Source organism: Tetranychus urticae, chromosome 1, assembly GCF_039701765.1.
Source record: "Tetranychus urticae isolate SD_2017Ah chromosome 1, NJAU_TeUrti_SD_1.0, whole genome shotgun sequence".
Lineage (NCBI taxonomy): Eukaryota > Metazoa > Arthropoda > Arachnida > Trombidiformes > Tetranychidae > Tetranychus > Tetranychus urticae.
In genome coordinates this window covers 21,621,810-21,642,833 of record NC_142958.1, presented here as the reverse complement: position 1 = coordinate 21,642,833, position 21,024 = coordinate 21,621,810, and the positions used below count along the sequence as shown (strand labels likewise).

Sequence of the window (21,024 nt, the reverse complement as noted above, 5' to 3'; positions counted from 1 at the left end):
TCAATTGCAGGTTAAATGTAAACATTGTATGTTAGGAAAATGTGGATGTGAAAAGTGGATAAAACTTTTGATAAGTACAAAGATTAGCTTTTTTGGTTATGGGAATAGTTAAGGGTTAATTTGTTATTAACTTGGAATGATGTTTGGATGAATTTGATAATTTTGATGAAGATGATGGTGAATTTGATGAGATGGATCGAGACTTTTTGGGTATCAATTTTTTCAATTTAGTCTTGTAATTTGCTTCTCCTTTAGAAAAGGCTTTTTCAACTGCAACGAGTAGATCAAGTATATTGGGAATCAGATGAGGTCGACGTTTATCGATTAAAGATTTGTTTTTTGATTTAATGCAAGTTCCACTGTTGGTGTAAGTGAAGGCGATGAAAAATACTGCTATTATGGGTATAATCAAAGATCCAAGTCCAATTACCTGGAAATCAAGACACAAACAAACGAGTCAACAATCATTTTCAACATTTTTGCCCGATATTAATGTCTATTAATATTACTGATCAATACATTTCTCTCTGTGTAATCATCAAAAAATGATTTCTAATGTGTAAGGAATGGATCAACTTACCAAGATAGTTGGAAAGATATAATGAAGAAACGTCTTCTCAAGATCATCATGATCCTCTTCATGAGGTTGACTTGGCCATGGACTTGGCCAAGGATCGACTCTATCATAATTAGGAGGAAGATAACTTCGAGAAACTGGTTCAGAGGAGAAATATGGTTTCAAAGGTGGATAATAGACCATTTCAGTTAGCATCCGTCTGGTCAGTTTATCATCAATCTTACGAACACTATGGATTTTTTGATTTGACTTTGGGTCAAGATTGTAATTTTGATTTTGATGGTAATATTGACTATGATCAGAGATGATTTTTGAGTTAACATTGTTTTGATTGTTTTGATAATGATGGTTGTGATATTTTACTTCGGAGTTTTGATTATGATTATTGGAGTTATGATGTTCACTACTTGTTGCTGTGGTTGGCTCACTAATTACGGTCGATACTTTTCTTACCAAAAGGTAAGAAATCAGTAACAATTTGGTTAATAACTTATAAGTTTGATGTAAAACCATATTTCACTTTGAATATAAGATTATAACTATTATAAATGTAATCATGAACATAACTTACAATTAAAAACATTAAATTGATTGCAAAGTGTTGACCCAACTTGAACAAGTATCAAAATGTTGTCTCAAATCAAGACATCATCATGGTTTGAGAAATAATAATAAACCTTCCGTTTTGATAAACATTTTAATGAATAGAAATTACTAATTGTGTTTAAGTTTAAAACGCCTTAATAAAACAAATAAAAAACTAAACACTGTCAAGTTTAAGGGTTCATGATTCCATTGATTATCTGAATTTTAGACTTCCGACGTATTTCTGACTTTTATTAAAACAATTAAATATCCTCTTCCTAAATTGTGATTGTTTGCCTTTAAAAATGGCTTGGAGCCAAAACAGTCAACAAATCATTCCACTGATTTTACGGTAATTTGATTTTTTAGATTTGAATTTATTTAAAACGAGTTTTTAAATTGACAATTAAATAATTCATTTTTCAATTGTTATTACTATGTAATATTTATTTTTGGATTTACTGGAAATTTATAAATATAATGTTATACAAATGTATTATTTACAATGGAGTACATGAAATGGTTGATCGGTTTTACATTGGTTATGACTTAAGAAGATGACAGCAAAAAAGTTCCTGATAAAGGGAAGGACTTAGAAATTTGAAATCAGTAGCAGCTTTGTAACTAATTTTTTGTAGACAAAGGGTAAAGATTTCATTCTCTACTATTAACTTGACACACTCTGTGATCAGATTTTTTTGCATATAATATACAAATTTTCTTGTTGAAGAAAAATCAGTACTCATTGTCAACTTTCCAATGACCTCCGCAAATACAATTTGAACACCATCTCATGTCCCATGTACGAGTAGATGGTGATTTATTTTGTGATTGAATGAGGGAAATTGCCGAGCATCGAGTGCACATCCTGATGTTTCCATTGATGCTATCTTTAGCTCCAAGAGCAATGTGACGAACAGTATCCATTTTGGTACATTTATAATTATCGACGGCTCCATCCACACTGTGAGTTTTGATATGATATTTAAGGAAAGATGCTTCAGCAAAATATTGGAACTGTAACGGTGACGGATTTATGAACATTGCTGGACTGGTAACTCCTCTAGCTTTAAGTGTTAAATCCATTTGTGTTATAAGGACTTGGTTAGGAAGTGAACAGCATTCATCCAGAAAACTTTCATCGGGTTCATTTCCCATAGTAGCCACCATGCGACTAAGCAATTTAAATATTTGACCAATCACATCTACATCTTTTGATAAAATGACAAAGTTAGGAAGACAGCTTTCATTGATCAAACCCCAAATTCTAATTATTACTAAAAGCTCTCGTAAAGTGTTTAAAGATTTAACATCGTAAATTAAACCTCCCTGTAAATAGAAGAAGAAAAGAGTTAATAAAGAAACGATTAGATTAAAAATGTTTGCTAAAAACTTACCCCAGGAAAACGATAATTATTGTGAAACTGTTGTGGGAGTGAGGCAAGTAAGAACAAAGCTAAATCTCCAATCCACTGATTCAATTGTTGTAATGATTGTAGAATAACTGTTTCAACGTAAAAGTCTTTATGTTCAAGACAAAGAAGAAGTTTGTCAACATTGAAATAGATAGGATCATTTCCTTTGGTTTGAATTAGATTACTGAGCATCTCAGCTGGCCCTTCCTTATCAGCATTAACACTGGGCCGTAAAAGAGATTTCAATAGGTGAGAAATGGAGTTGAGCATAAATAGTGTGTAACAATCGCCAGATTTGTTTTGTCCAGAGGTACCACTGTTACCTTGGTTGAGACAACGATAAAGTGATGCTTTAATGGCTAAAAAACGATTATAGTACTTTTGTTGGAGTGCATGAGTTTGTCTTTGCATAAAACCTTCAGTTAACATATCACAGAGAGAATCAATGATGGTTGGACGAAGACATATAAGAATATCCCACCAATCATTACCACTAACAAGGCAGTATTCAAGCATTGTTTGTAAAAATACAGGATTAAAACTTGCTTTCGGATCAGTAACCGGGGGTATTCTGTAAACGAATAGTTGAGAGTTCGTGTCAAGGAGAGCTAAAGCGGTGCCACTCCATGAAAATTGCATATCGACGATATTGGAGATTATTGGATTTGAGTTAGATTTTACGTTGACCATACCGAATTTGTTGGAGGGATTGTTTTGAAGAGAAATAGAGTTGACACCAATAGCAAAGATACGTTTTAAATTTTCACGAATATAGCAATTAACTGTATTATCTCTGTAAGACACCATGATATACGAAAGAGGTGGATTAACATCATATAATGAGACTCGAGGAGTGGTGATGGCCACAATAGGTTGATAGTAATTGACACTGCATGAATATTGCCAAACTGTTGTCTTTGGAGATTGGTTATTGAATTCACTGCCGCCATTACTGTTCTTAATTTGCTGATACATCTTATGTAGTTGTACGGGTTTATCACGTAATACCCATAGTTCAACTGTTGACCCTAAAGACCCAGAAGTACCAACAATCACGGCATCGGCAGCTTCTTTCAGAATAAATTTTATATGGTTCACATAAGAATATCCATTGGCTTGTACAATATCGTTTGAACAGTTGAGATAAAAACTTGAAAATGGTTGACTTGTTATAGTACATTTAGTCTTATCTGATCCTAAATTGGAGTAAGACAAATTGATTGAGACCCGGTAGCAGTTAATGGAAGAATCAACTGATCCGTTCGATGTGATCATAAGAAATTCTCCATTTCGAGTGTAACAAATGTCGACTATTTTTAATTTGGATCGGAAATTTCCTAAAATTTTAGTTCCAGTAACAATTGAATTATCTGATAGATAGACTGCACACCAAATAAGTCCGCTAGCAGAAATAGCGACGAAACCATTGGCCGGTTTACCTCCAAACTGTCTCACAGATGCATTAAACTTAGCGTTGATGAATTTTTCACTATATGAATGAGAAGAATCTTTTTTGTCCGTGACAATGATAGACTTTATACCATTGTGAAACCATACAGCTGATAAAGTCTTTTCACCTCCGAAGGCAGTGAATGAATTAACAAGATACCAGTCGTTTATAAGAAAATCTTTGATCGACCAAATCTCAATTTTACCAAAAGCATCTCCAATAAGAAGCCGGGTTCCACTACTATCCCATTCCAAGATTGTCACATCTTCATCATGCTTTGTTACCCTGTAAATAGGAAATATTATTAATAAGCGAGTTCATTTAACCATAATTTAAGATGATTGAATAAATGTTGACTTACAAGTTTGGCTCATGTGGTAAGTTTAAATCAATAACATAAACATGGGTTGATAAATATTTAGGCTCACTATCAGTTAAATCCGAGAAACTTGTAAATGCCAGAATATTTTTGTTTGATAATGAACTGACACATCTTCGATCAACAAGCCTGTTGTAAATAAAAAACAAATTAATAAGAAAATAAATGCTGTGAAAAGTGATAACTTAATAGAAATGGTATCTTACCAATCATTTAGCCGCTTTGAAGAAGATGAACTAGCACAGGTTACTGAATAAACAAGCTCCATATGTGAATATCAGTCGCAGGATATTTCACCTTATAAACATTGTCAAATATAAATACTAATCAATTGAAAATAAGATACAATCAAAGCAATGTTTAATTCAGTAGATTTATTCTTTTAAATTGAAGACTTTAAAAAAAATTTTCAAAACGGAATGTTGGCTTGATCAATGATCAACATTAGAATCGATTTAATTGATAATCGAATACTCAATATTCAATCGATCAAAAACCCGGTCAAATCGAATTGATGTAAAAAAATTGAATTTGTTTTTCAATTTATAATTTAACTAATTTACCTCTGTTAATCTAATTCGCTCAATAATGTCCGTTTCGGATAATTCAAGGCTGAACTCTCATTGAACATTTAATTATTGGAAGACTTAAGAGCTCAATGCAATTTTGATAAACGATTTAAGGAAATTGCCGCCAACTTCAAATACTCTTTTGCCAAAATATTTAAACATTTTGATTTAAAAATTTTGAAGATGTAATTTAACCTTTTAGGTTACTTTAGTCGCACATAATATGGTTTTAAGTGGATAATAAATGATGGTGAAACATAAATTTAAGCTGAAAAATTAGAAATATTTGGTTTTCTTTTAATTATTGAACAATATTCACATATTTAAAAATTGTAGCTGTTTCGCCACTTTGAAAATCAGTCTATACAAAAATTGTTGAGATTATAAAATTGATTCAACTTAAATTGCTTGATCGGCCAACACTAGAGAGATCGGGAATTCTGGATGAAGGTAAGTGTATCAGTCTTTTTCCTTTTCGCTATGTCATACTTGAGCCCGGTCTTGAGCCTGGTCTTGAGCTTGGTATTGAGCCTGATCTTGAAGACGATCTTGAAGCTTTTGCTTCCTCGATTATTGTCTCGATCATTCTAACAGCTTGCGTACCACTATCGGAATTTCTCATGCTTTGAGAGATTTCTCTAATTCGATTGTGCTTTTCTACATCATTTAATGCTAATTCAATGCAATTTAGAAGACGCTCCTCGTTGATCTCCCAGATATTTATGCGATAACCAACATTCCTGTCAACGACTCTTTGTGCATTATCGTATTGGTCGAAAAAATAAGGAATCACAATGAACGGTTTAGCATAATAAAGAGTCTCCATTAAACTATTATTACCACCATGTATTATAACTAAATCAACCAAATCAAGAACTTGTATTTGATCAAGATGATTTTGACCCCACATATTATCATACAATTTAAGATCATCTCCTCTAATACCTTTCGAAATGATAAATTTATGAGGGGCTTTGGCTAAGATATCAATTATCTGTTGCATTAAATCCAAATGACTTGACGCTATTGACCCAAGCGAAAAATAGATTAATTTTCCAGGTTTATCGAAAAAGGTTAGTGGTAAGCTTATTCCCTCTGGCTCAACTGATCTAATGAAGCAATCAATTCGGTGCCAGCCTCCTTCTTTAGGAGAGTATTCTTCGTAATCTAATTGAGCTGGATAATGATAGAAGCCAATTGTTTTGACGGGAAGGACAAGACGCAGAGGATCGAACACTGCCGGTCTATTAAATTCTGACAACATTGTATTTGTCCTAGCAATGTTAAGTTCATGGGCTTCAATAAAAAGTCGTTTTGCCTCTGCCCAAACATTTGGATCGCTTGTTGTGGAGAAACCAAATGATATAGGTGGACCATTTTCGTATAAACAAAGAGGATTTGCTGACAATAAAGATATGACAGGATGTCTTGTTGCAAATAAGGCTCTTGTAAGGTCACAAAAATCGTGGACAAATGCATCAAATTGAGTTTGGTGAGCCGCAACAATTCCAAAAAGGCACTGTTCAAGATTACGATATTGCGCCTCGAGAGCCGCTAATCTTTCTTTATCCTGTTGAGTAACATTTCTATAACGTTCCAGAGGATCTATTCGGAAAGTGTCGGCATTGGTATCCATCGCATTTAACATAGTCTGATCGTCCCCTAAAAGTCCCTGACTCAATGGTAAGAACAAGAACCCACGTGATTCAGCAGCTCTCCTGAACGTGCTCCGATGTGCGAAAGTAACTTCATGTCCATGTCGCTTTAATAATTCACCGAATCCCAAAACTGCATTAACTGGACCAGCTCTTAATAGGCACATTAAGATAAAATTATCATTATATCACAATAAAGTTTAATTGAACAACTTACGCATTCATGGCGGTCAAAAGAAAACTATATTTTTTTTTTGGCATGGTTTCAAATTAAACACGAGAGACAATTAACACTGAATAAAACTCGAAAGATGAGAATGGGAATCGATGAAAGATCAAATGTAAAATAAGGTATTTCGTTGGTTGATGATTCACTTTAACAGTAAGACAAGTTAAAATATAAGCAGAAGTATTTGAGAGGGAAAACCGTATTTAAAGTCTTACAAGAAATGAATTAAACGCGCATGAAAAGATCAACAAGCGCCAGATTCAATCGAAATAATTAATTTTTGATCTAAACAATTTTAGCCAAATAACAGTTAAAAACAGTTAGTTTAAAATTATTGAACTTTGTCCTTTTGAGGGACCATTGAATAGACAAATACGCGCCTAATTTAACCATTGACAGTGAATAAATATTTAAATTTTCAAACGAATTAAATCAAAATGCAATTCATCTGACAATCATGATAAAGAATAGGAATTTTCAATGAATCATTTTTGTAGCTCAGTGGTGCTTTTCAGCATTTCAAGTCCTATTCATCTGGAATCATTGAGAACAATGCAGTTATTGTGAGTTTTTACCATGGAAGGATTCTTGTCAGCTCAGCTTGCTATTTCTCGATTTTTTTATCATTTATCTCTACAGTTGAATTGTTGAATCTTGAATTTATGTTTCAACATGCATTTCATTTTATAATAAACAATCAGTTTATTGGATAATCAACTGAATAGCATACGTATTGGCTTGAACTCGAATCATCTACTAGAAAACCTTGCTCAAGGTTGAAGGTTGACTATTTCATGTGTGCAGGAGACTGTTATTTTTTGCTGTTGATTGCTCTTGTGTAGTTGATATCATCCAGCTTTGAATTAATTTGTCATCATTCTGTTTCATTACTCAAACTCGAAGAAAGAAAACGTTTAAACGTCGTCGTCATTTTCATCTTCATCATCAAATCATGTGACTTTTAACAAGTGAATTTATTGTTTGTTTACCTTTGATGTTACAATGGTGAAGGAGCAAGAAAGATGTTTATATATATTTGCTTACTTTGAATGAATTTAGGTTTTTTTATTGTCTGTTTGCTGGTGATTCAACATTGATTCTTATGTATTTCTGTTGCCACAAAAACCATCCAATCTAATACATTTGCAACAAGGATCTCACCAAATTAAATTGTCCACTGTCATGTAATTTTACCTACTCTATTTACAATGTTATTGGTGATTTAGAAAGTGCTTGACATTTAGCTTTTTTTTATTTTCTGCAACCTCATTATTGTTTCTTCACCTGTGTACATTACATTATAGATTGACCTCTTGACTGTATACATTGTATAAAAATGTCCTTGGACCGTTTAGGACAAACGCCTTTAATCAAAATTGGCCATTACACTTTGGGAGAAACTCTCGGTGTTGGAACCTTCGGCAAAGTTAAAAGTAAGTGTCATTTTTGATCATCATGAACCATGACAAATATATTTTACATTTGCCCTTCAATATTTTCATGCTATCACATACAATTATGTCATTTCGACATTGAGTAATGTTTCACTTTTTTATATTTAATTACAGCTGCCAAGCATCAATTGACTGGGCATAAAGTTGCTGTTAAAATTTTGAACCGAGAAAAGATCAAAAATCTCGATGTTGTTGGTAAAATACGGCGAGAGATTCAAAATCTTAAATTATTTCGCCACCCTCACATTATCAAATTGTAAGTCGAATTTAAATTTAATCTCTCGATAATCAGATCAAGATCTACAGTAATCTCTCGATATGTTCGCGAACGGAGTTGCTATAGCTGATAGCTATAACATATCCATTCAATAGTTAATGGTTACTCAATCATAAATTGATGTAAAATTTATTATAAAAGGTCAAATCTAAAAAAAATTAAAATTCTAAATCCAAAAAGTAAAGCTGAGTTAAGCAATCTGTTTTGGCAAAAAATCGAGGGATTGCTGTAACTGAGCACTAGAGTTGGATTTTTGATGAACTGATATGCAATCTGAAAGTTAACCGTTGATATAATTTCGTAGCCAACTACTAACACCATAAATATCTTATATCTAATTAAAAAAGTATATTTTATACTCTTAATCAAAGTCAATGATCTTTTTCAATGAATAAAATTTAGATACCAAGTGATTAGTACTCCAACAGATATTTTCATGGTAATGGAATATGTTGCTGGTGGTGAATTGTTTGAATATATTGTAAAGCATGGGAAATTGAAGGAATCTGAAGCTCGTCGATTTTTTCAACAAATTATTTCTGGTGTTGATTATTGTCATCGTCATATGGTTGTTCATCGTGATTTGAAACCGGAAAATTTGTTACTTGACATAAATCAATGTGTTAAAATAGCTGATTTTGGTTTATCTAATATGATGATGGATGGTGAATTTTTACGCACAAGTTGTGGTTCACCAAATTATGCTGCACCAGAAGTTATATCTGGTAAATTATATGCTGGACCAGAAGTAGACATTTGGAGTGCTGGGGTTATCCTTTATGCTCTTCTATGTGGAACTGTATGTACAAATGCTATAATGAAGATAATAATGGATAACTAATTTAAATTACTTTCTTTTTATTTTTTTGCAGTTACCTTTTGATGACGAACATGTTCCATCTCTTTTCCGCAAAATTAAATGTAAATGAATGTATGCTTTATGCTCTCATCCAATGAATGTGCATGCAAACTCGCATCGACATTCAATTTGAGTTTTCACGAACCTTAACCTTAAATGTGTAAGATGATGATATTTATACTAATATAATTTTTCTACTTCTTTTCATTAGCTGGCATATTTCCGATTCCAGATTATTTAAACAAATCAGCAGTTGATCTGTTGGTTCATATGTTACAAGTTGACCCCATGAAAAGAGCGACAATGGAGGATATAAAGTAAATTTTAAATTTTAAATTTATATTAATATGAAGTATATCTAACAATCAATAATTATCTCGCAAAATTTCTCATGTAGGAACCATGATTGGTTTAAAAGAGATTTACCGGCCTACTTATTTCCTCCAGCAAGTGAATCTGATGCTTCAATTATTGATATGGATGCTGTTAAAGAAGTCTGTGAGGTAAGTATAAAGAAAATAGTAGGCAATCAAACTGTAGAAACGTTAATTAACCTATTCTTATTATTTAATATTTAAACAGAAATTTGGAGTTACCGATAAAGAAGTCCATAGTTCATTGTTAAGTGGAGATCCTCATGATCAATTGGCTATCGCATATAATCTTATTATTGATAATAAGAGAATCGAAGATGAAACATCAAAATTAGACATTAAAGATTTTTATGTCGCTTCTTCACCTCCTCCACCATACGCCATCAACGATAGTCCAGGTCGTTTAGGATCGAGTGGAAGTGGTCGTGTACGATTATTAAGCGGAGGTTCCAGCAGTTTGGAAAAACACAAAGGAACACCAATGAAAAGAGCTAAATGGCATTTAGGTTAGAGTCACCCAACTCAATGGCATTGTCAATTCCAAAATTATCGATCAAGATTTTCATTTTTAATTTTTGCTCTCATTTTCTTAGGAATTCGTTCACAAAGTAAACCTCATGATATCATGAATGAAGTTTTCCGAGCAATGAAATCACTTGATATGGTAAGCATTGTGACATAATTGATTACAAACCAAAATAAACTGAAATCATTCTCACTATCTTTTCATTTTAATCTAGGAATGGAAAATTGTTACTCCCTTTAGTGTTCGTGCTCGTCGTAAAAATCAACAATCTGGTCGTTATATTAAAATAGCTTTACAGCTTTACCAAGTTGACTATAAAAGTTACCTTCTTGATTTCAAGTCATTACCTAGTCAAGATGATGCAGAGATCAAGGAAGGTGAAGGAAGCAGTGCTAATGTTTCATCAAACGATCCATACTCATCAAAATCTCAATTTCATCATGTAATGGATTTCTTTGAAATGTGTGCTTCACTAATCACACAGTTGGCGCGTTAAAGTAGCTCTTTATTCATCTTAGAGATTTTAATTGAGATTGAATAGCATATATACAACAAAATTTCAGCTAAATTTGTAAATCTTAAAAGATTGATCATTAGAAGTTCATTTCGACGGATAAATATGGGTAGAGTGCAATACGATCTCATTTTCACCCTTTTAGTTTATCTCATTACAAATCTCATTTCAAATTCACACTGAATCTCAGTAAATTCATCCCAAATTGACTTTTTAACATTTCATTTCACAACTTCTGTACCTGTTAATGATCTTATCTGACTATCAATTCCATTATATTTTATTCATTTTATTTTCCTAATTTTCCGACTATGATTTTATCATCATATTGCCTGTTGATCTAGTAAAGATGTTTTCCTCATCAATAAAAACTCGAATGTCATGAAATGTTTTATTTTTCACTTAATTTTACTCTGATAACTGCATTTATATGTACTTATGAATATTCAATAACCTGTATCACTCACACTATTATAAATATGAAGAAAGCTGTTATTATTATGTTGAAAATTCAATAAACGAAAAATTATTAATTGAAGTAATGTTGTATCATGAAGCGGCGACATTGAAATGTTTACCTTTGACTTCAAAACACCTTAATCGCAATGGACGGGACCAGCTTTTTTCCACCACTTTTTCAAACAATTTTTTATAAGATTACCCTCCACCCAAATTGTCCAAATTGTTGACCACTTTTACACCATCTAACACATCCACTATTAATCGCCATCATATCCCAAAAGTGGTCAAAAATTCGGTATGATTTGGGTGGTGATAATCTTATAAAAAATTGTTTGAAAATGTGGTGGAAAAAAGCCACTCTAAAGTGGTGGATGAAAGTGGTGGACAATTTGGTGGAAAATTTTGTTGAGAAAAGTCTCTTTAAAAAGTGATGATGTTTGATTTGGTTGATTTGGTGGATGTGTTAAATTGGGTGGTGGACAATATGGTGGACAATAGGGTGAAAAGACGGTAAAAAAAGTGGTGGATGAAAGTGGTGGAAAAATGTGGTGGAAAAAAGCCACTTTTAAAGTGGTCGAAAAAAGTGGTCGAAAAAAGTGGTCGAAAAAAGTGATGGAAAAAAGTGGTGGATGTGGTGGAAAAAAGCTGGTCCCCAATGGACTAAACACACAGAACACAGGAACAATTAAGTTGAATAATCTCTTGTTCAATGATGAAGCAAAATAGTTACTAATTCTGATAAACTCATCATTTTATTGAATATTAAAAACAAACAATAATAAGAGAGAACAAATTGTCGAAGGTTACAAACAACGCAATCAAGGTTGCTTTTTGTTGACTAACTGTTGTTTTCAATTTCCTTCGTGTTTAATGCGCTTAACTATTTAACTGAGCAAAAAATGGTTTAAGATGGCTATATTAAGTAAATAGGAGCTTAAGTTAGTTGATTAACATGATAAAAGCAATTTTTTACTCAATAAATTTCAATAATCAGCCAACCATTAACGATTACTTGTTTTCATGTTTCCTCATCATGTGACTAAATATCTCTCTCTATGTGAATTTTTTGTTGTTGTGTCTTTTTCACGATATTAAAAAAATGTATCTTTATAAAGAATCGGTATCATAGAGTAAGGTATCGAGTATTTAATAAAATACAATTGTAGCATAAATTTGTGCAATGAGTATCGAGTATCATCAAAAAGTAATGTATCGATACTTTTACTCAGAAAAAAATATTACGCGAAACTCTAGTCTGTTTGTTTACCTAATTTTATGAGGTTTAAAAATATTTCTCTGTTTTTATGGCTTGAGTCTTAAAACCAGATTTATTGTGCTCGTTTTACAGTTAATTTAATAAAATGTCCTGCATTTAATTTCAACTCTAATAATGTAGTATTTTTACATTTTCAACTTTCCTTTGAATTTATCAGTGTTCTTCCAGTGCATCAAGCGATTTCCTACAAAGTGTATATATTGTGTTTTGTATTGCTTTCTCGTGATTATTTTCTAACCTTTTACATATTATTTGGTCAATTTGTGTCTCAACAATTTGTTGCTGAAAATGTCTACGGATAGATCAATCCAAACCCAACAACCTTTAATTAAGATTGGCCACTATATTTTGGGTGAAACTCTTGGTACTGGTACTTTTGGTAAAGTTAAAAGTAAGTTGTTGAGCATTATTTAGAGCATTATTTGATTAAAAAATTACACAATTCAAATCGCTAATTGATATAATTTCTTTTCATACATTCTGCTGCCCATATTTTGTTATGTCACAACACAGCTGCCACTCATCAGTTAACTGGACACAAAGTTGCTGTTAAGATTTTGAACCGAGAAAAGATCAAAAATCTCGATGTTGTTGGTAAAATAAGGCGAGAGATTCAAAATCTTAAACTATTTCACCATCCTCACATCATAAAACTGTAATTAGATTTCATTCTTACCATTTACTTGTTTACAATTCGAACTGATAGCTTAAGAGATCTTGTTAATTTTTGTCGAAGTCCATGTTAAACGTGCGAGACGGCAATGATAAACAATGATTGTATTGCTTGCATATCTTAAAATTTATATTATAGTTTAAATACTTGAAGCTTATTGGTAAACCTCTCCAAACTCAAGCCTTTGATCTACAGTATTATTTTACACAAGTATATCTAGTATTATATCTTGTAATAATAAGATTGACCAATGTCTAAAAAATTAATAATCTGAATTGTTTTTGTTTGCATAGATACCAAGTGATTAGTACTCCAACAGATATTTTTATGGTGATGGAATATGTTGCTGGTGGTGAATTATTTGAATACATTGTTAAGCATGGAAAACTGAAGGAATCTGAAGCTCGTCGATTTTTTCAACAAATTATTTCTGGTGTTGATTATTGTCATCGTCATATGGTTGTTCATCGTGATTTAAAACCAGAAAATTTGTTACTCGACATAAATCAATGTGTTAAAATAGCTGATTTTGGTTTATCTAATATGATGATGGATGGTGAATTTTTGCGCACAAGTTGTGGTTCACCAAATTATGCTGCACCAGAAGTTATATCTGGTAAATTATATGCTGGACCAGAAGTAGACATTTGGAGTGCTGGGGTTATCCTTTATGCTCTTCTATGTGGAACTGTATGTACAAATGCTATAATGATGATAATAATAGATAACTAATACAAATTACTTTCTTATTTTTTTCAGTTACCTTTTGATGACGAACATGTTCCATCTCTTTTCCGCAAAATTAAATGTAAATGAATGTATGCTTTATAATTCTCATCCAATGAATGTGCATGCAAACTTGCATCAACATTCAATTTGAGTTTTCACGAACCTTAACCTTAAATGTGTAAGATGATGATATTAATACTAATATAATTTTTCTACTTCTTTTCATTAGCTGGCATATTTCCGATTCCAGATTATTTAAACAAATCAGCAGTCGATCTGTTGGTTCATATGTTACAAGTTGACCCTATGAAAAGAGCGACAATGGAGGATATAAAGTAAATTTTAAACTTTAAATTTATATTAATACGAAGCATATCTAACAATCAATAATTATCTCGCAAAATTTCTAATGTAGAAATCATGATTGGTTCAAAAAAGATTTACCGGCCTACTTATTTCCTCCAGCAAGTGAATCTGATGCTTCAATAATTGATATGGATGCTGTTAAAGAAGTCTGTGAAGTAAGTATAAAAAACAGCAAACAATCAAACCGTAGAAATGTTTATTAGCTAAAACTAAACATGAATGTTCTTATCATTTAATTTTTTAACAGAAATTTGGAGTTACCGATAAAGAAGTTCATAGTTCATTGTTAAGTGGAGATCCTCATGATCAATTGGCTATTGCATATAATCTTATTATTGATAATAAGAGAATAGAAGATGAAACATCAAAATTAGACATTAAAGATTTTTATGTCGCTTCATCGCCTCCTCCACCATCTACATTGAATGACAGTCCAGGTCGGTTTGGATCAAGTGGCAGTGGCCGACAAAGATTGTTAAGTGGGGGTGCCAGTACCTTGGAAAAGCACAAAGGAACACCTATGAAAAGAGCTAAATGGCATTTAGGTATACAACTTCAAACATTTTTGATTTAGCAAATTTTTTCCTAACTGAATTTTTGCTCTCTTAAGGTATTCGATCACAAAGTAGGCCTCACGATATCATGAATGAAGTTTTTCGAGCTATGAAAGCATTGGATATGGTAATTATTTAAAAAAGCTTTACTTTAATCACTTCTAATAATTTCTTTATCACAAATTACTAATTCTCTAATATTTATCGACAGGAATGGAAGATTGTAAACCCGTTCAATGTTCGCGCTCGTCGTAAGAATTCCCAATCTGGTCGTCACACTAAAATGGCTCTACAGCTCTATCAAGTCGATTATAAAAGTTACCTTCTTGACTTCAAGTCATTACCTAGTCTGGATGATGAAGAAATAAAAGAGGCTGAAGCGCAAAGCATCAGCAGCTCATCAAGCGATCCTTACTCAACAAAATCTCAATGTCATCATGTAATGGATTTCTTTGAAATGTGTGGTTCACTTATCACACAATTGGCTCGCTAGCATGTCGCTATATTAATTTCGCTGCAAAAAAAATCTGTTACTGACTAACGAAAAGTGCATAAATTATCAATTAATGTGTTACATGCCAATCAATATACATAAAAGTTTGCTCAAAGTTCTATTTCTTTTTACATAACTTTGATATGTGCAGTTTATGTAACCTCAAAATAATCTTTAAACGGTTTTAAAGCAATTCTAAATGTGCTAATTACTTTAATACTAAATGATCAAGAAAATTATAACCCATCTAAATTTGCTAATTTAAATCTTCTCTGAATCACTGAATTAATCGAGCAAAATTTGATTTACCTTCTCTTATCTTTTGTATGCAGAAGATTCAATAAAGTGTTGATTAAAAATGACGATCTTTTGAAAAACCATTTTTTTCACAGTCTGACAATTAAAGCACCAACAGAACGAACTTAATTTTGTTCAGTTTTCCATTGTATTGTGTTTCACAATTTCTTCCACCATAGATGCCGCCACCTTAAATTAACTTAAATGTTGTCTTTTACTGGAAATAAATTCGTGATTTTTTTCATATCAAGTTCCAGGGCTGAAAAAGTAAATCAATATTATTATTTACATTCAGCATCATTATCAATCAACCAGAACGCCATGAAAAGCACCAACACTTTTTTTAGTTGCAGGAGAATCAGAAAACTGGAGTTGATAACAATATTTATATCAGCTGTGATGCATTGAAAAACCGGTCAAAACCCATAAAAGAGGTAACCAAGTAACCAAATGTCTATATTATTCTCGGTATAGACTGCTTCATGTTAAATCAGTTTTTAGCTTGACTTTTTGATCTGTGTTTAATTAAAATAATAGTGAACACTTTTCGTTGATTAATTAATGGTAGCTATTGGATTATTTATTCTCTAATTGATTCTCTTGTATTCAACATTTATTATTTATAAACTTTTAAGTTCAAATTCTAATAATGGAAACTACAGAGCCTTTGGAACCATCAAGTAGTAGTGGTCAAGATGTTCAAAATCCTGAAACAAATGGAAGTGAACCATCAACAGCCAATGGCGCCAATACAATTGAGGCTAGAGCAGTTACTTTCGATCAGGTTGGTTTATTAATATTTTTCATCTTTTTATGTTATGATTAATAAGCAAACAGCTTTGTACGGCTCGTCAATTTAAGTTTAACCTTTTATAACTCTCATACAATGGTCTTAAATTGACTTTGCTTATCAATTTGACTTTTGACTTGATCTTATATTCTTATGACACCTTGATAATTTCATCATCTAACCTTTTATTTTTCAATCTCTTTTTAAAGTTTGTGGAAACTTGTAAAACTGAGCTTTCAGATGAGGCTAATTCACCTGAGCAGATTGCTAATCAATTGAACGGGTTGAAAGAAAAACATATCACATCGCCCATTTGGAAAAATAAAGTATTAGCCCAAATGCTATCTCATTTTGATTGGACAATACGTCTCGAAACAGATTTCTCTGCAAAGCATTTATTACTACACGATTTTAAAGAAGAGTTTAAAAGAGCAGATAAATATTTGTCTACCCTCAAAAGTAAGGATAAGAAAGAGCAGGTTAAGCTAATGAAAAAAATTAAAGAATTACAAACACGGATCAAAAAAGATTTAAGGAAAATCGATCGTTTGGACCAGGTAGAGCTGTCGATAGAAGATTTGGATAAAGAAGATTCGGCTCATGCTAAAAAAGAAAAGTACGAGAAAAGAGTTGCTCGTTTCGCGACTAAACTACTTACTCTTCAAGGCATGAATAAAACTTCATTCAGGATTCTTGACAAGGTGTATAGATATTCAGGTACCGAATATCCTGCTCTTAATGAGGCAATATCGAGTAAATATCGAGCTATCATGCAAAAGAAGTATAAAGGACGAGTACCCACCCGCCCAATGAATTCAACTCCCAATATCAAAGATATAATTGATATCATTAAAAATGTTAGCACGGAAAATAACTTCACCATTCCCAATATTGAAGAACTAGCTTTAAAAATTGCAGACGATTTAATCCGAGAAGTTCAAAGACGGCGTGAGATAGAGTTTCAAGAGATGATGAATGATTATGAACACGATTCACATCTTCGTCCGGAAACCTTTGCAGATCTAGCAAATGAAGAACTAAATAAACAGTTGGACTCGAATGATGAAACAAGTCGAGCAAAAATTCGTGACATTATGGATACGTTGAAAGCTAAAAAAGAATTTGTAGAAGATGCGGACATTGGTGGAGATGAGCCACAAAGTGAAGAAGAGGAAGAAGAAGATCCCATGGACGCATTGGAAGAAGATGAAGAAATTAGTGAGGATGAAGAGGCAGATGATGCTGTTGATAATGCCGAGGAAGAAGACGATGATGATGACCCAGTCATTTTAGGTAAGATATAGACTATTGAATCTTCAGTGTTTATCTGTTTATTAATGCATTTATTTTATTTTTCTTAACTCTCTACAGAGGAGCCAGCCAAGACTCAAAATGGAGATTCTCAAGTTCCTGAATCAACGGAATCGGTTGAAACAAAGAAACGCCCCATTGGTAGTGACTCTACTTCAGATGAGCAGCCAAAAAAGGCTAAAATTGAAGAATCTCAAGCAAAAGAGGAACCAAATAATTCTAATATCGAAAATAAAAGTGAAGAAACAGAAACAAAAACAGAAACAGAAACAGAAACAGAGATTTTACCATCCATTGAAACCAAAGAAGAAAAAATAATTGATGAAGCACCAAAAGTCGAACCAATCGAAGACATTACTAAAGAGGAAATCACTGAAAAAGAATGCATAGATGCCCAATCTGAAAATTCTAATTCATCTAATGTTGTCAGTTCCAATCAAGAAAAGATTGAAATCTTCAGCAATCATCCCAAAACAAGATCAGAATCTGAAGATAGCATTAAAATTGTCGATTTAGAAGCAGAAACAGACAGAGACAGAAGCAACGACGAACAATCAACTTTTAATGATGATATGATCGACGATGATGATGTTATTTGCTTGGATTAAACCATTCATCTATATTTTCCAACTTTCCGTTCTCACCATTTTCCTCTTGTTTACGGTTTCTCTGTGTTTGATAGTCATCGCTATGCTACTATCAGCTGTATAGCAACTAACACTTCTCTTCATCTCTTCACATCACATGATTCAAAGAAACAATTTTAAGTGATGATTTAAAGATAATCGTTTATCAGATTTTTTTTTATCCTCGATTCTTTTCTTTTTAATTCTTCCTTCAAACAAGTTAATTTATGAAGCGAAATTTCTAAACATTTGATATCAAATCGTACTTTCACCAAACCAACTATGTTTTCAGGTTTAACCTCAAAGTTATTTGTTAATTGTGAAACGTTTTTTATCCGTCGTCTAAATATATCAACTACGTTTAATGTTAATTCAAAAATAAATGAAAATAATGAAAAGCCAACTCTAAAAGTTACTCCACTTAATCAATTTCACATAAAAAATGGTGGTAAAATGGTCCCTTTTGCTGGTTACTCAATGCCAGTTCTTTATTCCGATTTGTCAATCAATGACTCTCATCTTCATACCCGATCAAAAGCCAGTTTATTCGATGTGTCACATATGTTACAGACCAGGGTTTATGGAAAAGATAGATTCCAATTTGCCCATGATTTAACTGTTACTGATGTTAAAAATCTTAAACCCAATCAGGGTTCTTTGTCATTGTTTACAAATCACTCTGGGGGAATAATTGATGATTTAATCATTACTAACACTGATTCAAATTTTCTTTATATTGTTTCCAATGCTGGTTGCATGGAAAAAGATATTTCACTTATGGTTGATCATTGTGCCAAACTTAGAAATCAGGGTAAAGATGTTTCCCTTGAATTTATCAACGACGGCTATTCTCTAATTGCTCTCCAAGGACCTTCATCGATGAGCTGTCTACAGTCTCAGGTAGATTTTGACCTGTCAGTGCTTTATTTTATGTATTCAAAAGTATCTTCAATTGCTGGTATTGATGGATGCCGAATCACTCGTTGTGGTTATACTGGTGAAGATGGTTTTGAATTAAGTATCCCCAATGAATCGGTTCAAATAATTGTGGAGACATTACTTGATGCCTCTGACGGAACAATTAAGTTGGCAGGTAAAGTTTAAGTGATAAGATATTCATTCTGATATTCATCTTTTATCAAGTTTATTTTATCACTCAAGAGAAGATGAATGTATGAAATTGGTTATTATAATAACAATATCAGATTGATTTAATGTTCGATAATCGTATAGATAATCTACTTTAGAGCGTTGTATTTGCTAGGCAATCATTTGATCAGATTTTGTCAAACGTCTACGATCTGGAAATCATCTAGTAAATAAAGAGCTACAGTAGAGTACCCACTCAGATTCAAAATTTAACCAGCAACAATAATTTGATAAAGATTTCTCTTGTTTCCCGCAGAATTGCAAATTGCATAATAGATTTTCGTATTGCTATTTTGAAATGCTCTTTTAGAGTTAATTTCTGGAAATAGACATTTAAGCAAAAATGAAATTTAGGTGATTACTTAATCGTTTCTTTTTGTTTTTCATCACACTACAGGACTCGGGGCTAGAGATACGTTAAGACTCGAAGCTGGTCTTTGTTTGTATGGCAATGACATTGATGAAGCTACAACACCGATTGAAGCTGGACTAGCTTGGACTATAAGCAAAACACGTAGAGAGACAAGAGATTTTCCCGGAGCTGATATAATAATGAAACAGCTGAAAGATAAGCCAACTAGAAGGAGAGTTGGCCTTAAAAGTGTTGATAAAGGTCCACCAGCAAGACATGGTTTTCAAATACTAGACTCAGAAACTGGGGCCGAGATTGGCAAAGTTACAAGTGGCTGTCCATCGCCGTCTTTGAATACCAATATAGCGATGGGTTATTTGAAGGCAGGTAAAGGCAAGCTTGGATCAACAGTGAAATGTTTGATAAGAAATAAACAATATGAATTCGAGGTGACAAAAATGCCTTTTGTACCATCTCAATATTATATGGAATAAAACATTAATAAAGAATAAACACTTGAAATCCGGTTAATTTATCGTTTATTAAATCGTAGCTATTGAAACAAATTAATTGGTTGCAGCGGTCTGTTGTTGAGGAGCTTTGATTGGAGCACTACGGAAGCCATTTCGGAAACGTCGGTGGACTCTTCTCAAGTGTCGGCATCGTCCAGTACCAGTGGTCTTCCTACGAATAGCCTTAACAGACCAGTTAACTGATAAAATAAGAATATTTCAATAGATTAGAGAACTGATCGATTATATTTATCAGCGGTCATGTGGATATTAAAAAACACATTGATACGTACACTTTCTTATCCTTCTATCAGGGTAACCACAGGATGCACATTTACATTTCTGAATGTGATATGAAGATCGGCCACACCGTCTGCACAAAGTGTGGGTCTTATTTCGCCGCTTACCAAATGATGATGTACCTTTGGTCTAAAATAAAACACACCAAGACATTATAATTTAACTCAATAAAACCAAAAGCCTAACACCAAAAGAAAAGCAATTTAATTAACTTACCATGATTAAATTAAATTTTTTTCAAACTATGATAAAGATTAATTAAACACTCAAT

General features: G+C 32.6%; 8 protein-coding genes across 9 annotated transcripts; 4 read left to right on the top strand and 4 right to left on the bottom strand.

Annotated features, from left to right (window-relative positions):
* Positions 1-10: 10 nt before the first annotated feature.
* LOC112538875 (uncharacterized) lies at positions 11-1,190 on the bottom strand. The gene is made up of 2 exons (XM_025160898.2): positions 581-1,190; positions 11-430 (listed from the first exon to the last, which is right to left on the bottom strand). Exons 1-2 carry the CDS (start codon positions 1,088-1,090, stop codon positions 116-118), a joined length of 825 nt encoding a protein of 274 aa, XP_025016666.1. The 5' UTR covers positions 1,091-1,190; the 3' UTR covers positions 11-115.
* Positions 1,191-1,580: 390 nt separating this feature from the next.
* On the bottom strand, positions 1,581-4,840 carry MED16 (mediator complex subunit 16). Its single transcript, XM_015929881.3, has 4 exons — positions 4,613-4,840; positions 4,389-4,535; positions 2,560-4,312; positions 1,581-2,491 (listed from the first exon to the last, which is right to left on the bottom strand). The coding sequence occupies exons 1-4, from the start codon at positions 4,672-4,674 to the stop codon at positions 1,898-1,900; spliced, it is 2,556 nt and encodes an 851-aa protein (XP_015785367.1). The 5' UTR covers positions 4,675-4,840; the 3' UTR covers positions 1,581-1,897.
* A 613-nt stretch (positions 4,841-5,453) lies between these two features.
* LOC107362435 (uncharacterized UDP-glucosyltransferase YjiC-like) lies at positions 5,454-6,891 on the bottom strand. Its single transcript, NM_001323125.1, has 2 exons — positions 6,848-6,891; positions 5,454-6,783 (listed from the first exon to the last, which is right to left on the bottom strand). Exons 1-2 carry the CDS (start codon positions 6,889-6,891, stop codon positions 5,454-5,456), a joined length of 1,374 nt encoding a protein of 457 aa, NP_001310054.1.
* Positions 6,892-7,927: 1,036 nt separating this feature from the next.
* LOC107362433 (5'-AMP-activated protein kinase catalytic subunit alpha-2) lies at positions 7,928-11,250 on the top strand. 2 transcript variants are annotated; one of them, XM_015929506.3, is made up of 10 exons: positions 7,928-8,043; positions 8,164-8,292; positions 8,428-8,569; positions 8,993-9,389; positions 9,463-9,511; positions 9,661-9,766; positions 9,847-9,952; positions 10,032-10,329; positions 10,417-10,487; positions 10,564-11,250. In XM_015929506.3, exons 2-10 carry the CDS (start codon positions 8,196-8,198, stop codon positions 10,843-10,845), a joined length of 1,548 nt encoding a protein of 515 aa, XP_015784992.1. In that variant the 5' UTR covers positions 7,928-8,043; positions 8,164-8,195; the 3' UTR covers positions 10,846-11,250. The 2 variants fall into 2 exon arrangements, with proteins under 2 accessions (XP_015784992.1, XP_025016671.1); XM_025160903.2 differs by having other exon boundaries at positions 7,928-8,292; positions 8,962-9,389.
* A 1,370-nt stretch (positions 11,251-12,620) lies between these two features.
* LOC107362432 (5'-AMP-activated protein kinase catalytic subunit alpha-2) lies at positions 12,621-15,778 on the top strand. The gene is made up of 9 exons (XM_015929504.3): positions 12,621-12,992; positions 13,115-13,256; positions 13,568-13,964; positions 14,034-14,082; positions 14,233-14,338; positions 14,419-14,524; positions 14,617-14,914; positions 14,980-15,050; positions 15,135-15,778. Exons 1-9 carry the CDS (start codon positions 12,890-12,892, stop codon positions 15,414-15,416), a joined length of 1,554 nt encoding a protein of 517 aa, XP_015784990.1. The 5' UTR covers positions 12,621-12,889; the 3' UTR covers positions 15,417-15,778.
* A 402-nt stretch (positions 15,779-16,180) lies between these two features.
* Positions 16,181-18,843, top strand: LOC107362431 (uncharacterized). The gene is made up of 3 exons (XM_015929503.3): positions 16,181-16,497; positions 16,713-17,796; positions 17,875-18,843. Exons 1-3 carry the CDS (start codon positions 16,363-16,365, stop codon positions 18,420-18,422), a joined length of 1,767 nt encoding a protein of 588 aa, XP_015784989.1. The 5' UTR covers positions 16,181-16,362; the 3' UTR covers positions 18,423-18,843.
* Positions 18,654-20,472, top strand: LOC107362436 (aminomethyltransferase, mitochondrial). The gene is made up of 2 exons (XM_015929508.3): positions 18,654-19,533; positions 19,987-20,472. Exons 1-2 carry the CDS (start codon positions 18,723-18,725, stop codon positions 20,433-20,435), a joined length of 1,260 nt encoding a protein of 419 aa, XP_015784994.1. The 5' UTR covers positions 18,654-18,722; the 3' UTR covers positions 20,436-20,472.
* Positions 20,464-21,013, bottom strand: RpL37a (ribosomal protein L37a). Its single transcript, XM_015929510.3, has 3 exons — positions 20,970-21,013; positions 20,747-20,882; positions 20,464-20,653 (listed from the first exon to the last, which is right to left on the bottom strand). The coding sequence occupies exons 1-3, from the start codon at positions 20,970-20,972 to the stop codon at positions 20,508-20,510; spliced, it is 285 nt and encodes a 94-aa protein (XP_015784996.1). The 5' UTR covers positions 20,973-21,013; the 3' UTR covers positions 20,464-20,507.
* Between the last annotated feature and the right edge of the window lie 11 nt (positions 21,014-21,024).

Bases quoted from the DNA above. Each gene is read 5' to 3' on its own strand.
- LOC112538875 (XM_025160898.2), bottom strand. From the start codon at position 1,090: ATGGTTTTACATCAAACTTATAAGTTATTAACCAAATTGTTACTGATT. The intron at 431-580 runs GTAAGTTGATCC...CTTGATTTCCAG, and splicing joins ATATCTTTCCAACTATCTTG to GTAATTGGACTTGGATCTTT.
- MED16 (XM_015929881.3), bottom strand. From the start codon at position 4,674: ATGGAGCTTGTTTATTCAGTAACCTGTGCTAGTTCATCTTCTTCAAAG. The intron at 4,536-4,612 runs GTAAGATACCAT...TATTTACAACAG, and splicing joins TCAAAGCGGCTAAATGATTG to GCTTGTTGATCGAAGATGTG. The intron at 2,492-2,559 runs GTAAGTTTTTAG...TTCTATTTACAG, and splicing joins ATAATTATCGTTTTCCTGGG to GGAGGTTTAATTTACGATGT.
- LOC107362435 (NM_001323125.1), bottom strand. From the start codon at position 6,891: ATGCCAAAAAAAAAATATAGTTTTCTTTTGACCGCCATGAATGC. The intron at 6,784-6,847 runs GTAAGTTGTTCA...GTGCCTATTAAG, and splicing joins CTTTTGACCGCCATGAATGC to AGCTGGTCCAGTTAATGCAG.
- LOC107362433 (XM_015929506.3), top strand. From the start codon at position 8,196: ATGTCCTTGGACCGTTTAGGACAAACGCCTTTAATCAAAATTGGCCAT. The intron at 8,293-8,427 runs GTAAGTGTCATT...ATTTAATTACAG, and splicing joins AACCTTCGGCAAAGTTAAAA to CTGCCAAGCATCAATTGACT. The intron at 9,767-9,846 runs GTAAATTTTAAA...TTTCTCATGTAG, and splicing joins GCGACAATGGAGGATATAAA to GAACCATGATTGGTTTAAAA.
- LOC107362432 (XM_015929504.3), top strand. From the start codon at position 12,890: ATGTCTACGGATAGATCAATCCAAACCCAACAACCTTTAATTAAGATT. The intron at 13,965-14,033 runs GTATGTACAAAT...TATTTTTTTCAG, and splicing joins ATGCTCTTCTATGTGGAACT to TTACCTTTTGATGACGAACA. The intron at 14,339-14,418 runs GTAAATTTTAAA...TTTCTAATGTAG, and splicing joins GCGACAATGGAGGATATAAA to AAATCATGATTGGTTCAAAA.
- LOC107362431 (XM_015929503.3), top strand. From the start codon at position 16,363: ATGGAAACTACAGAGCCTTTGGAACCATCAAGTAGTAGTGGTCAAGAT. The intron at 16,498-16,712 runs GTTGGTTTATTA...CTCTTTTTAAAG, and splicing joins GAGCAGTTACTTTCGATCAG to TTTGTGGAAACTTGTAAAAC. The intron at 17,797-17,874 runs GTAAGATATAGA...AACTCTCTACAG, and splicing joins TGATGACCCAGTCATTTTAG to AGGAGCCAGCCAAGACTCAA.
- LOC107362436 (XM_015929508.3), top strand. From the start codon at position 18,723: ATGTTTTCAGGTTTAACCTCAAAGTTATTTGTTAATTGTGAAACGTTT. The intron at 19,534-19,986 runs GTAAAGTTTAAG...ATCACACTACAG, and splicing joins CGGAACAATTAAGTTGGCAG to GACTCGGGGCTAGAGATACG.
- RpL37a (XM_015929510.3), bottom strand. The intron at 20,654-20,746 runs GTACGTATCAAT...TTATTTTATCAG, and splicing joins TGATAGAAGGATAAGAAAGT to TTAACTGGTCTGTTAAGGCT.